General features: G+C 63.6%; 2 protein-coding genes across 3 annotated transcripts; both read left to right on the forward strand.

Moving 5' to 3' along the window:
- Positions 1–3,898: 3,898 nt before the first annotated feature.
- SALL2 (spalt like transcription factor 2) lies at positions 3,899–9,241 on the forward strand. The gene is made up of 3 exons (XM_067314974.1): positions 3,899–3,959; positions 6,424–8,210; positions 8,777–9,241. The coding sequence occupies exons 1-3, from the start codon at positions 3,902–3,904 to the stop codon at positions 9,086–9,088; spliced, it is 2,157 nt and encodes a 718-aa protein (XP_067171075.1). The 5' UTR covers positions 3,899–3,901; the 3' UTR covers positions 9,089–9,241.
- Positions 9,242–9,618: 377 nt separating this feature from the next.
- On the forward strand, positions 9,619–13,683 carry METTL3 (methyltransferase 3, N6-adenosine-methyltransferase complex catalytic subunit). 2 transcript variants are annotated; one of them, XM_067314978.1, is made up of 11 exons: positions 9,619–9,784; positions 10,225–10,475; positions 10,548–10,904; positions 11,207–11,382; positions 11,486–11,702; positions 11,794–11,981; positions 12,075–12,113; positions 12,203–12,311; positions 13,082–13,147; positions 13,230–13,342; positions 13,480–13,683. In XM_067314978.1, exons 1-11 carry the CDS (start codon positions 9,691–9,693, stop codon positions 13,589–13,591), a joined length of 1,722 nt encoding a protein of 573 aa, XP_067171079.1. In that variant the 5' UTR covers positions 9,619–9,690; the 3' UTR covers positions 13,592–13,683. The 2 variants fall into 2 exon arrangements, with proteins under 2 accessions (XP_067171079.1, XP_067171080.1); XM_067314979.1 differs by having other exon boundaries at positions 10,240–10,475.
- Positions 13,684–13,701: the final 18 nt, after the last annotated feature.

Genomic DNA, 13,701 nt, shown 5'->3' on the forward strand with positions numbered 1-13,701 from the left:
GATAAGGAGCTTGGGAGGAGCAGTGGATGCACCAGAAGGTGCAGAGGGACCTCAAGGGGCTGGAGAGACGAGCAGGGAGGACCTTCGTGAAGGTCCACCAAGGGAAATGCCAAGCCCTGCGCTGAGGGAAGACCAACCCCCCCACACTTGGAAGTGTTGTGGAGTCTGCGTCCTTGGAGATACCCAACGCCCAACTGCACGAGGTCCTGGGCAACCTGCTCCAGGCTTTATCTGCAGCTGCCGTGAGCCATCTTCAGCGCTGGTTCTCCCATTTGCCCCAAATCTGCCCTTTTCGCCCCCCAGAAGCCCCCGTCCCGGGTTGTAGGGCCAGGATCCCTGGTGGCTCACAGTTATCTCCTCCGAGTATCTAAATAGAAGATGAGAAAACCTCCTTCACCACCTAGCAGGTGCCTAGGAGACGTCAGCCTCATTGCATCCTACCGGGGCCTGCAGCACACGTATTTATATATATTTATATATATATATATATGTATATACACACAGTATCACATTGCATTTATTTTTGCATCCAGGCAGGATTGCATTGCAAGTATTTTTTGCATCGATACAGGATTGCATTTTAATTTATTTATGTATCTCTACAAGATTATATTGCATTTAGGTTTGTATCTATACAAGGTCGCATTGCAATATGTCTTTGTATATCTCTACAGGATTGCATTGCATTTCTGTTTACATATATGTGCGTGTGCATGTCTATACGTGTCAAACCATACGTTGGCGTTTGCAGCACAGAAACCCGGCCCGAAATGGGATGCGCTACGGCTGCTTGTTTGGGTTTTTTTGCCCGAAAGCCCAAATTTGGCGGCGTTTGCTGCCCCCTCCTGGTTATCGCATCTCGCCTGGGGCTTCGGGGGGCGCTGGGCCATACTGGGACTTACTGGTGGGCCCCCAGTTCCCCCCAGGCCCTACAACAGGGTTGGTCTGGGCAGACTGGGGGGCACTGGGCCATACTGGGAGGCACTGGGGGTCCAGACTAGGGCCACTGGGCCATACTGGGGGGCACTGGGCCGTACTGGGCGGCACCAGCTGCCCTGCCTAGAGGCACTGGGACATACTGGGGGCACTGGGACATACTGGGGGCACTGGGCCATAATGGGGGGCACTGGGGGTCCAGACTAGGGCCACTGGGCCATACTGGGGGGCATTGGGCCGTACTGGGCGGCACCAGTTGCCCTGCCTAGAGGCCCTGGGCCATACTGGGGGCCCTGGGCCATAATGGGGGGCACTGGGGGTCCAGACTAGGGCCACTGGGCTATACTGGGGGGCACTGGGCCATAACGGGGGGGCACCAGCTGCCCTGCCTAGAGGCACTGGGACATACTGGGGGGCACTGGGACATACTGGGCAGCACTAGCTACCCTGCCTAGAGGCACTGGGACATACTGGCGGCACAAGGCGCCCCCCCCCCGGCCTCGCTGCTCCTCCGCCGTCGCCCCGGGCCGGCCACGCCGCCCGGAAATGGGCGGAGCCCAGGTGGTTACAAGGCGGAAGGGGGCGTGGCCTGGGGCGGGTCTATGAATGGGACCGGACCCGCCGCTGATACCGGCCATTGTGACGTCGATGGGAACAGGTAGGGGCATGCTAATGAGGCGGGGGCGCCGTGCAAAGGTGGCGGCGGGGGGGCCCGTGCTCTCTGTCGCGATACCGCGGGCTCTATTACGATAACAGCGCTTATACCCATGGGGTGGTGGCGTTGGCGCGTTGCGGGGAGGGGGGCGCGCTGTCGCGGTATCGGCGCTGTCACGATAGCCCCGCACCGAGAGCGCGTAACAGGCTAGCGGGTGGGTAAGCTCGCTTTTTAATCTGCCTAGCAACGCCCGCCGCCTCGGCGCTGATTGGCTCGGAGGAGGCCGGGGGGCGTGGCGGCGCTCAGCACTGAGCGCATGCGCCGCTGGAGAGGGCTTCCCCCCCTCCCGCTCGGCTTGCGTGCATGAGGTTGGGTGAGCGCGCTTGCGCACGGACGCTGGGGGGGGGGCGGTGTCCCGGAAGTGCTCCTTTCCCTAGCAACCGCGGGGTGTCCCTTAGCAACCTGTGTGGTCTGGCCTCCCGCGGCGGGGCCTGGTGGCCCGGGGGGGGCCCCGGGGGTGACTGCGGCCTCTCTGCGTCCCCCCCTTGGGGTCCCTAAGGGGGGGGACACGAGGTCCCTGTGTCCCCCCGGCAGCCGTGGGTTTTTTTCCCTAGCAACCGTGGGTTTTTCCCTAGCAACCATAGGCCTCTTCCCCCCCCTCCCGCCCCCCAGCAAGGCCCATGCAGCCATGGAGGCCCCAGAGCAGCCCCAGGTCCCTCCTCGTTACCTCCCCCCCCCCACGGGGCCCGCGTCTGGCGGGGGGTGAGGGAGGGCCTAGGCGTCCGGGGGGGCCCAGGCATCCGGCTCCCCCCCCCCCACGACCCCCTCGGCAGGCGCCATCTCTCGCAGCTGGAGCAGCAGCTCCCGCTCTGCCAGGGAACAGAAAAAACACAACAAATTTGAAGAAAAAAAGTGGGAAAAAACGGGGGAAAAAAAGTGGGAAAACAACCCCAATATTTGCTTTTTCCTGCCTCAGAGCGCAGCCAGATGCCTCCCGCTGACTCTGCTGCCCCGGCCTGCCCCCACTATTTATTTTCCTTGTGGCAAAGGGACTAAAAACACCTGATTATCCCTTTTTTTTCCCGCCCCTTTTCCACCCACCACGACAAGGGTGGCAACCCCACTTCATTTTTTCCTAAAAACGGGCTTTTTCCAGCTCTTCTGCTGGGTGGCAGAAGCAGGAGGGGGCAAATTCCCCCCCCAACCACCCTGTTCCTGGAGGGGCACAAAAACCCTTTAAATATGCATTTTGGGGGGGCTCTTCTTACCTATTCCCCACTTTTTTCGCATTTATTTCTGCCTGTCACAGGGATTGGGGGGCGGCAGCTCAGAAATGTGAAATTTGCCCCGTTTTGGAGCCGCCTTTGCACCGCGCCATTGCCTGCTTGTGCAGGCACTTGCTGCTGGGCAATAAATTGATTTTTTAATTTTTTTTTTTGCTTTTTTCTCACTTTTTTCTTACTTTTTCCCCAGGAGGCTGGCAGACGGCTGCAGAGCTGTTTTGCAGGACGGAGGCGGCCGGCGCGACGCCCCCCTTCCCCCCGCCGGCGGCCTCGGCGAAAAGCTCTGCTTTCCTCCTTTTTTTTTCTCTCTTTTTTTTGTTTTTAATGCTTTTTGTGTTTTTTTTTTTTTTTCCCCCCACATTGTGCCCGGTCCTCATTAGCATTCGCCCCGCGCCGGCCTGCTTTTGTGCCGCGCCGGGGAGGTTGGGAGGCCGCCGAGGCACTGGGGTCCCCTTTCGGGGGGGAATAAACCAAGGAAATTCTCCTCTTTAAGAATATATCTATATTTTTTTGCATTGCAAAAAAAAAAAAAAAAGGCATTTGCACCCCCTCCCTGAAAAAAAAGCCTCCTGGCGCAAAAGCGATTTGCAAAATAAGTCCCCAAAAATAGTTAAAAAAAAAACAACTTGTATCAGGTGTGGGCACAGCAGGTTGCTTCTATTTATTTATTTATTTCCCCTTTTTTGCACCTAAAATGCAACAGGTTAGGTTGCACTTTTTTTTGTTTTGGGGGGGGTTTTGCTTTTGCTTTTTTTTTTTGCACCAAAATGCTCAAGTTTTGCCCCAGCGCAGGGTGTTCCCCCCCCCCCCAACCCCCCAAGCCGGGCGGGAAGGGGTTAAAGGCTTTTTGCCCACCCTGAGTGTGCACAAAAGAGGAGCAAAAAAAAAGAAAGTGCAGCAAGATTAGGACTTTTTTTTTCTTTTTTTGAGGGGAAAAAAGAAAAATAAAAGGGGGGGAAGTGCGCCACCGCCGGACGGACGGACGCGGGGGGGAACGGGGGGGACAGGGGCGTCCCCCCGTGCGGGGATGCCGCGCCGCAAGCAGCGCCGGCCGCAGCAGCTCGTCTCCCTGGCCGCCGAGCACGGTGGGTGCCCCCCCTCGAGGAAGAGGAGGGGGAGGATGAAGGGGCAATTGGGAGGGGGAAACTTGCAGGATTTGGGGGGGGGCGGGGGTTGCACTGTTTTTTTCCCCATCTTAACTTTTGCAAAGGCGGCGTTTCCCCCCCTGCCCCCCCCCGGCCCGGGGGTGGGTTGTGAACTTCGCGGTGCCCCCCTTTGCTGGGGGGGGGGGGGTTCCCCTGTTTTGACCCAAAACCGACCGCCCTCCCCAGGGCAAAGTGGCCCCCCCTCAGGGAGAGGGGCCCTGCCCCGGTGCAGTATCTGCGTGCAATGCTTGCATGCAGGATTTGTGCGCAGTATCCATGTGCAACGCTTGCATGCAGCACCTGTGTGCAATGCTTGTGTGCAATATCTGCATACGACGCTTGCATACAGGATCTGTGCGCAATATCTGTGCGCAATATCCTCGTGCAACGCTTGCATGCAGCATTCATGCGCAATATCTGCGTGACTCTTGCATGCAGCGCCTGCATGCAATGCTTGCGTGCAATGTCTGCGTGCAAAAGTCACATGCAGTGTCTGCGTGCACTGGTGGCGTATGATATCTGCGTGCAACGCTTGTGTGCAGCGTCTGCGTGTGGTGCTTGCGTGCAGTATCCACCTGCAATATCCACATGCAACGCTTGCACGCAGCATCTACGCACAGCGCTTGCGTGCAACATCTGTGAGCAGCGCCTGCACGCAGTATCCGTGCATTGCGCTCACGTGCAGCATCCACCCTCGCACACGGGGGGGGGGGCAGACGTGGCTTTTCGGGCCCCCTCTGCCCCCGCTCCTTGGCCTTTCTCCCCGGCCCCCTTGCGCCGCAGCCTTGGTTTCGCCCCCCCTTTGCATCGCGGCTCGGTGTCTTTGTAGCCGTGCACCCCGAAGGGATCACTTTGTGCATCACGGCTTGGGGACCCCCCCATTGTATTAAGACTTGGGGTCCCCCCCACAATTGCATCATAGCACAGGGACCCCCCCCATTGTATTAAGACTTGGGGTCCTCCCCCAATTGCATCACACCTTAGGGACCCCCCCTCGATTGCATCACAGCCCGGGGACCCCCCCCTCAATTGCATCATCGCACAGGGACCCCCCCATTGCATCATCGCACAGGGACCCCCCCCTTGATTACATCATAGTCTGGGACCCCCCCCCGATTGCATCATGGCTCGGGGACGCCCCCCCCCCCATCCCCTCCGGACACCAGAGGTCCCTGCAGCCGCCGCATCCGCCCGCGTCTCCTCCTCTTCCTCCTCTTCCTCCTGGAGCCGCCACCGCGGGACCGGCCATGGCCGAGCTGGGAGGTGCGGGACCCCCCCACCCTGGACGGACAGACGGACACCGCCCCCCCCTTTCCTGGGGGCTCCTCCGTCCGTCTGTCTATCCTTCGGGTCCCTCCATCCCCGCGTCCGTCCTGCCCTCTGGCTCCGGGTCCCTGCATCCGTCCTCCATGTCCCTGCATCCATCCGGCCCTGCCTGCGTCTGTCTGTCCTTCCCTCCATCCCTCTGTCCGTTCTTCCCTCTGGCTCCAGGTCTCCCCGTCCATCCATCCAACCCCACTGGCATCCCATCCGCACGTCTGTCTGTCCTTCCCTCCATCCCTGCGTCCGTCCTTCCGGCTCCAGGTCTCTCCGTCCATCCGGCCCTGCCTGCATCCGTCCCTCCATCCCCATGTCCGTCCATCTGTCCTTCCCTCCATCCCTGTGTCTGTCCTTCCGTCTCCGGGTCTCTCCGTTCACCTGGCCGTGTCTGCATCCATCCCTCCATCCCCACTTCCCTCCGTCCTTCCCTCCATCTGCAGGTGTCCATCCATCCTTCCCTCTGTCTCTGGGTCTCCCCATCCATCTGTCCATCCCTGCCAGCATCCCGTCCCTGCGTCTGTCCGTCCTTCCCTCCATCTCCAGGTGTCTCCATCCATCTGGCCCTGCCTGCATCCGTCCCTCCGTCCCCGCCTCTGTCCGTCCTTCCCTCCATCCCTGTGTCCCTCTGTTCTTCCCTCCATCTCCGGGTCTCCCCATCCATCCGTCCATCCCCACCAGCATCCCGTCCCCGCATCCGTCTGTCCTTCCCTCCATCTCCAGGTCTCTCCATCCGACCATGTCTGCATCTGTCCCTCTGACCCCACGTCCATCCGTCCTTCCCTCCATCCCTGGGTCTCTCCATCCATCCGACCCTGCCTGCATCTGTCCCTCTGACCCCACATCCATCCGTCCTTCCCTCCATCTCCGGGTCTCTCCATCCATCCAGCCGTGTCTGCATCCGTTCCTCCATCCCTGCCTCCATCCGTCCTTCCCTCCGGATCTCCCCATCCATCCGTCCATCCCCAAGGCTCATCCATCCATCCGTCCATCTGGGCGGGAGGGAAACCCCCCCCTTGATTTCTGAGCACGGGGAGCAGATTTTGGGGCCGGACAGCAGCTGATTTGGCCAATTCTCACCCCACAGGCTCCCCGGCTGCCGCTGCCGCTGCTCCTTCCTCCTCCTCGGAGCCACCGGGGATGGATGCGGAGCCGCCGCTGCCGCCGCCGCTGCCGGCGCTGGACATCCCGCTGCTGCTGGAGGAGCTGCGGGTGCTGCAGCAGCGGCAGCTCCACCAGCTGCAGCTCACGGAGGAGATCTGCCGCCAGGTGCTGCTGCTGGGCGCCCCGGCGGCCCCCAAAACTGCCGCCCCCGCCCTCTTCGCCGCCCCCAAAGCCGAACCGCCCCGGACCCCTGCATCTGGGCTGCCCCCCAAGCCCGCCTTCTTCCACCTCTACCGCCCTTGGGGGGCCAAAGCCGAGGTGGTGCCACCACCAACAGTGGTGGGACCGGCGGTGGTGGGACCGGCGGTGGTGGGACCAGCGGTGGTGGGCCGGGAGGTCTCTCTGCGGCCCCGCAACGAGGCGGAGGAGAAGCCCGGCGGTGGCGGGCGGCACCGCTGCCGCTTCTGCGCCAAGGCCTTCGGCAGCGACAGCGCCCTGCAGATCCACCTGCGCTCGCACACCGGCGAGCGGCCCTACAAGTGCAACGTCTGCGGCAACCGCTTCACCACCCGCGGCAACCTGAAGGTCCACTTCCACCGCCACCGCGACCGCTACCCCCACGTCCAGATGAACCCCCACCCCGTGCCCGAGCACCTCGACTACCTGCTGGCTGCCCGCCCCGGTGCCCCGCCGGAGAAGAGCGACGCCGCCGAGAAGCCACCGCTGAAGGTGCCGGTGGCCGCGGAGGGCCTCCCACTGCTGCCTCAGCCCTTGCCCGGCTTCAACAAGCTGGTGCTGCTGAAGGCAGCAGAGGAGAAGGCCAAGGGGGATGAAAACACCCCACCGGGCAAGCTGCCTGCCTGGGCCTTGCTGGCCAACCACTTCAAGGGCGGCCACCACCACCACCACCACCACCACCACCACCACCACGCCGCCGCCGCTGCCGCATTCCCCTTCCTCCTGGAGCCGCTGGCGGCGGCCCCCTCCGAGACCTCCAAGCTGCAGCAGCTGGTGGAGAAGATCGACCCGCCGGGGACCACCAGCACTGCGGCGGTGGTGGTGGCCACCACCGAGGCGCCGGGGATGGTGGTGGCCGCCGCCGCCGCGCCGCCGTCCTCCTCCGCCCCCAACCAGTGCCCCGTGTGCCAGCGGGTGCTGAGCTGCCCCCGGGCGCTGCGGCTGCACGCGGGGCAGCACGCTGGGGCCGAGCGCCCCTTCCGCTGCAAGGCGTGCGGCCGGGCCTTCTCCACCCGCGGCAACCTGCGGGCCCACTCGGCCGCCCACCGAGCCGGCCCGGCGGCCACCGCCGCCGCCACCCGGCCCCGAAACTCCTGCCCCATCTGCCAGAAGACGTTCGCTGACGCCCTGGGCCTCCAGCACCACGTCCGCCTCCACCTGGGCGGCCAGATCCCCAACGGCGGCCCGGTGCCAGCCCGCCGGCCCGAGGAGCTCTCCGAGGACGAGGAGGACGAGGACGAGGAGGAGGACGAGGAGGAGGACGCCTCCGAGGAGGACGAGTCCGCCGAGAGCGGCCCCGAGAAGCCCCCTGCCGAGGAGGAGGAGGACGACGACGATGAGGAGCAGGAGGAGGAGGAGGAAGGTGAAGGTTGCCGCCGGGCGGGCAGCCCCGCGCCGGCCTCAGAGGGAGCCAGCAAGCCCACGGCGGAGGAAGGAGGCGCGTGCGGAGGGGAGGAGGCCCCGGAGGAGCCGCGGGCCAGCCCAGCCAAGGAGGGTGCTCCCGACGGGGCCATGGCCAGGAAGGCTGGGCAGGTAAGGACGGTCCCGGTCCCTCCATAGGGATGCTCATGGTCCCTCCGTAGGGATGCTCATGGTCTGTAGGGATGCTTATGGTCCATAAGGACACTTGTGGTCCGTAGGGACACTCTTGGGCCCTCCATAGGAATGCTCATGGTCCATATGGATGCTCGTGGTACCTCCATAGGGATACTCGTGGTCCATCCATAGGGACACTCATGGTCCATAAGGATGCTTCCGGTCCATAGGGAGGCTCCTGGTCCCTCCGTAGGGATGCTGGCTGTCCCTAAGGATGCTCCTGGTCCATAGGGATGTTCATGGTCCCTCTATAGGGGTACTTGTGGTCCATAGGGACCCTCTCGATCCATAGGGATGCTGGTGGTCCATAGGGACACTCGTTGTCCCTCCATAGGGATGCTGGTGGTCCATAGGGACACTCCTGGTCTATAGGGACACTCGTGGTCCCTCCATAGCGATGCTGGTGGTCCCTATGGATGCTCCTGGCCCATAGGGATGCTCCCGGTCTGTAGGGAAGCTGCCAGCACCCCCCACCTCTCCCTTGCACCCTTCTCTCCCCGCAGGTGCCCTCGTGCTGGAGCTGCAGCCCGGCGCCCCGCACCCATCCGCCCACCCCGGACGTCCCTCCACCACCACCACCACCACCACCACCGCCACCACCACCACCGCCGCCGCCACCACCAACGACGACGACGACGAGCCGTGGGGCTGGCAAACCGCCGGACTTCCCGGCCCGTCCGCCACCGCCGCCGCCGCCGCTCTCCTTCTGGAGCCAGTACAGCGCCTTCGTGGCAGCCGGCGCCAAGGCGGCCCGCCCCCGCCCAACGCCCACCGAGGCCCCCGCGCCCCCAGCGCCCGGCCCCGCCGACAAGTAGTCCTTTTAACGCCTTTTAGTGCCCTTTTTCCGCTTTAGTTTTAGCACAGCGGGCCCCCCTCCTCCATGGCACCCTCATTCCTCCTCCCTATAGCATAGCGCCAGCCTCTGCCCCCCCCTCCGCCTCCATTAAAGCCGTTTTGGTGACTCCCCCGCCGCGACTCGTCTCTGCTTTTTGCTGGGGGAAGGAAATAAGAGGGAGGCGACACCATTTTGGGGGAGGTTTTTGGGGGTCCCGCACACCGCTGCGGCGCTGCCAGTCCGCAAGATGGCGGCCCGGCCCTCAACAAAGATGGCGGCGCGGTGACGTCGCCCGTTGCTGGGGAACCCCCTTCCCGCCGCTAAGATGGCCGCCGCGCCAGCAGCCAACATGGCGCGCGCGGCCTCGGGGTGAGGGCAGGGGCGCGTTGCTAGGACACCGCCACTTCCCCCCTCCCTTCCGCCACTAAGAGGGCCGTCGCGCCAGCAGCCAACATGGGGCGCGCGGCTTCGCGCTGAGGGCGGGGCGGGGCGCGGCCGGGCGGGCGCGGCTACTCCCCGCTTCCGGTTCGGCGGCGGCGGAGCGGGGCCGGGGGCGGCGGGGCCGGCGAGGCTGGGGTCGCGATGTCGGACACGTGGAGCTCGATCCAGGCCCACAAGAAGCAGCTGGACTCGCTGCGGGAGCGGCTCCAGCGGCGGCGGAAGCAGGACCCACTCGGTGCGTGCCGGGGCAGGACAGAGATCAAAGGGCAGCGGGGGGGGGTCAAGGGGCACCGGTGCGGGGTGGGTTGCCGGGCGGCAGGAGGGGTCAGGGGGCGACGGGAGGGGTCAAGGCTCATGGGGGTAAGGGGGGGTCAGAGGGCATCAGGAAGGGGTCAGAGAGTGGCAGCAAGGGTCAAAGTTCATGAATGTAAGTCAGGGTCAGGGGGGCACCAGGAGGGGTCAAAGGGCATGGGCATCATGGGGAGGGTCAGAGGGTGTCATGGGAGGTCGGAGGTCGTCATGGGGGGGGTCAAAGGGTGCGGGTGTCAGGAAGGGGTCAGAGGGCACCAGGAGGGGTCAGGGAGCATCAGGGCGCTCCAGGGTGGCAGCAAAGGAGCCTGGGGGGGGGGGGCTGCCCTCTGCCCCCTGGCCGCCCTCCGACTCCACCGCCCCCAGACCTGCGTCACCCAGAGCTGGCACTGGCCCCGCCGTCCCGCAGCGCCAGCCCTGCTCCCCCAGCCCCTGCGGCGGCTGGAGCGGCCGGAGCAGCCAGTGGCGGAGGAGCTGGAGGAGCCGGAGGAGCTGCCGGAGAAGCGTCCGAGCTGGCTACGGACCCGGCGCTGGAGCGGCGGCTGCTGCGGCACCTGGCCGACCTGGCGCTGCCGCTGCCCACCGATGCCTTGGCCATCTGCCGCGCCATCGCCACGGTATGTCCGCCCCCCTGTTCCCCATCCATCCATCCATCCATCCGTCCCCTCCACTGACCCCACATCCTGCAGCCGGAGGCACCGGTGACGCAGCGCAGCGTAGAGAGCCTGCTGCAGAAGTTTGCTGCCCAGGAGCTCATCGAGGTGCGCCGGGGGCTGCTGCACGAGGAGGCTGCCCAGCCCACCCTGGTCACCTACGCCGACCACGCCAAGCTCTCGGCCATGACTGGCGCCGTGGCCGAGCGCAAGCGCCGCCCCGAAACCGGAGTCCCTGGAGCCCCCGGAGCCCCCGGTGGTGCCGGCTCTTCACCCGCTTCTGACACCGGCAAGGAGCCAGCCAAGAAGTGGCGCAAGCAGGCGTCCGATGTTGACCGGGAGATCGAGAGCTTGCTCAGCCAGCAGTCCACCAAGGAGCAGCAGAGCAAGAAGGTAGCAGCGCTCTGGCGCGGAAACCCCTCTCCTAAAGGCTCTGGGATTTCACGTTTTTTCCCCGAAAGGTTCCGGGGTTTGGCGTTTCCCCCCCCTAAAGGCTCCAGGATTTCATGTTTTTGCCCCCTAAAAGGCTCCAGGATTTTGTGGGTTCCCCCCCCCCAAAAGCCTCTAGGATTTTGTGGTTCCCCCTGCCCCAAAAAGCCTCCAGGGTTTCACGTTTCCTCCCCTAAAGGCTCTAGAGTTTCGCGTTTTTGCCCTCCTAAAGGCTTCAGGATTTGTGTTTTCCCCCCCCCCGCCAGGTGAGCCAGGAGATCCTGGAGCTGCTCAACACCACCACGGCCAAGGAGCAGTCCATCGTGGAGAAGTTTCGCTCGCGGGGCCGGGCCCAGGTGCAGGAGTTCTGCGACTATGGCACCAAGGAGGAGTGCATGAAGGCCACCGACGCCGAGCGGCCCTGCCGCAAACTCCATTTCCGGTACGCGATGCTCTTTTCCCCTTTCTTCCCCCCCCTGTTTTTGGACACCACCATTCCGTGCTTCACCCCACTTTTTCCCCCCTCCCCACCCCGTTTCCTCCAGGCGCATCATCAACAAGCACACGGACGAGTCGCTGGGTGACTGCTCCTTCCTCAACACCTGCTTCCACATGGACACCTGCAAGTACGTCCACTACGAGATTGACGCCTGCTCCGACGCCGCGGCGCCGGGCGGCCGCGAGCACAACGCCGGCCAGGAGCTGGCCTTGCCCCAGGCTGTCGGCGGCGACGCCAGCGCCGACCGCCTCTTCCCCCCGCAGGTATCGCCCTGTATTTCTGCAGGGGGGGAGGGAATTTTAGGGAAAAAGGTGGGGGAAAACACAGATAACCTCTCCCGTTTCGCCGCCGCAGTGGATCTGCTGCGACATCCGCTACCTGGATGTCAGCATCCTGGGGAAGTTTGCTGTGGTCATGGCCGACCCGCCCTGGGACATCCACATGGAGCTGCCCTACGGCACGCTGACCGACGACGAGATGCGGCGCCTCAACATCCCCGTGCTGCAGGACGAAGGCTTCCTCTTCCTCTGGGTCACTGGGCGGTGAGCGATCAAAAAAAACCCCACAACCCCGTATCGGGGGGGGAAAACACCCCATTTGTGGCCTTGTCAGTTCTTGTCTTCTCCCCCCGGCAGGGCCATGGAGCTGGGACGCGAGTGCCTCAACCTCTGGGGGTGAGTTTTGTACCCCCAATCCCTCCCCTTCTTCACCCCTCGCAGGGGGTTTTGGCACCCCCTCTGCTTGCCCCCCCCCCCTTGGCCAGGTACGAGCGGGTGGACGAGATCATCTGGGTGAAGACGAACCAGCTGCAGAGGATCATCCGCACTGGCCGCACAGGCCACTGGCTCAACCATGGCAAGGAGCACTGCCTGGTAGGGGGCCGCGCAATGGTGCCCTAAATCCACCCCCACCCCCCCAAAAAACATGCACCCCGGCTCTGGCCTGGGCGCTGCGGACTGGCCAGGAAGGGGCCCCGTGTGGCAAACGCCAGCGGCTGCTGCTCCCTACCGGCAACAGGGGCTTTGGGGGCTGGTTTTGGGGCTTTGGGGGTGAATTTGGGGGTAGTTTTGGCTCTTCAGGAGACCAATTGGGGGCTTTGGGTGCCACTTTAGGGACTTTTGGGCCAGTTTCGGGGTCTTTCGGGCCAGTTTTGGGGCCATTTGGGGGTCTTAGGGGCCCCTTTTGAGTCTTTGGGGCAAGTTTTGGATCTTGGGGTCAAATTTCAGGTCTTGGGGAACCGGTTTGGGGTCTTGGGGGCCAACTTGGGGTCTTTGGAGTCAGTTTGAGGTCTTCTGGGGCTGTTCCAGCTTTTCAGGGGTCCCTTTTGAGTCACGCTTGGGGGACGCGTTTGGGTCTTTGGGGCCAGTTTGGGGTCTTTGGGGGCAAATTTCAGGTTTTGGGGGCCAGTGTGGGGTGTTTGGGGGCTGGTTTTGGGGCCAGTGTGGGCTCTTTTGATGCCAGTTTCAGGTCCTCGGTGGCCACTTTTGAGGCTTGGGGCCGTTTTTGGGGCCAGTGTAGGGTCTTTGGGGGCCAGTTTTTTTGGGGGGACATACTGGGAAGGCAGAAGCCCTGCTGGCACCCCACGTTCCCCCCCCCCCCAGCACCCCTTTTTTTCCCCCTGTCCCTTCCACCTCCTGTGCAGGTGGGGGTGAAGGGAAACCCGCAGGGCTTCAACCGCGGGCTGGACTGCGACGTCATCGTGGCCGAGGTGAGTCCAGAGCCAGGACAAGGCCAGGAGGGGAAAGCCGGCCCCCCCAAACCTCCAACAACCCCCCCTGGCCGCCCCCCAGGTCCGCTCCACCAGCCACAAGCCCGACGAGATCTACGGCATGATCGAGCGCCTCTCGCCTGGCACCCGCAAGATCGAGCTCTTCGGCCGCCCCCACAATGTCCAGCCCAACTGGTGAGTGCCGCCCGCAGCCCCCCTTCCCCCAGATTTTCCCCCCTTCCCCCAGATTTTCCCCCCTTCCCCCAGATTTTCCCCCCTTCCCCCAGATTTTCCCCCCTTCCCAGCTCTGTAACCCTCTGGCTCTTCCCCAGGATCACGCTGGGGAACCAGCTGGACGGCATCCACCTCCTGGACCCCGACGTGGTGGCCCAGTTCAAGCAGCACTATCCTGACGGCATCATCTCCAAGCCCAAAAACATGTAGCAGAGCCCTGGCTCCATAATGCCGCAGAAGGCGTGGGGGGGGGGGCACATGGTTTTTGTAATAAAAGGGGAAAAAAAAACAAAACCACGCTGCAGGCAGCCATGTTTTTT

This window comes from Apteryx mantelli, chromosome 39 (assembly GCF_036417845.1).
Source record: "Apteryx mantelli isolate bAptMan1 chromosome 39, bAptMan1.hap1, whole genome shotgun sequence".
Lineage (NCBI taxonomy): Eukaryota > Metazoa > Chordata > Aves > Apterygiformes > Apterygidae > Apteryx > Apteryx mantelli.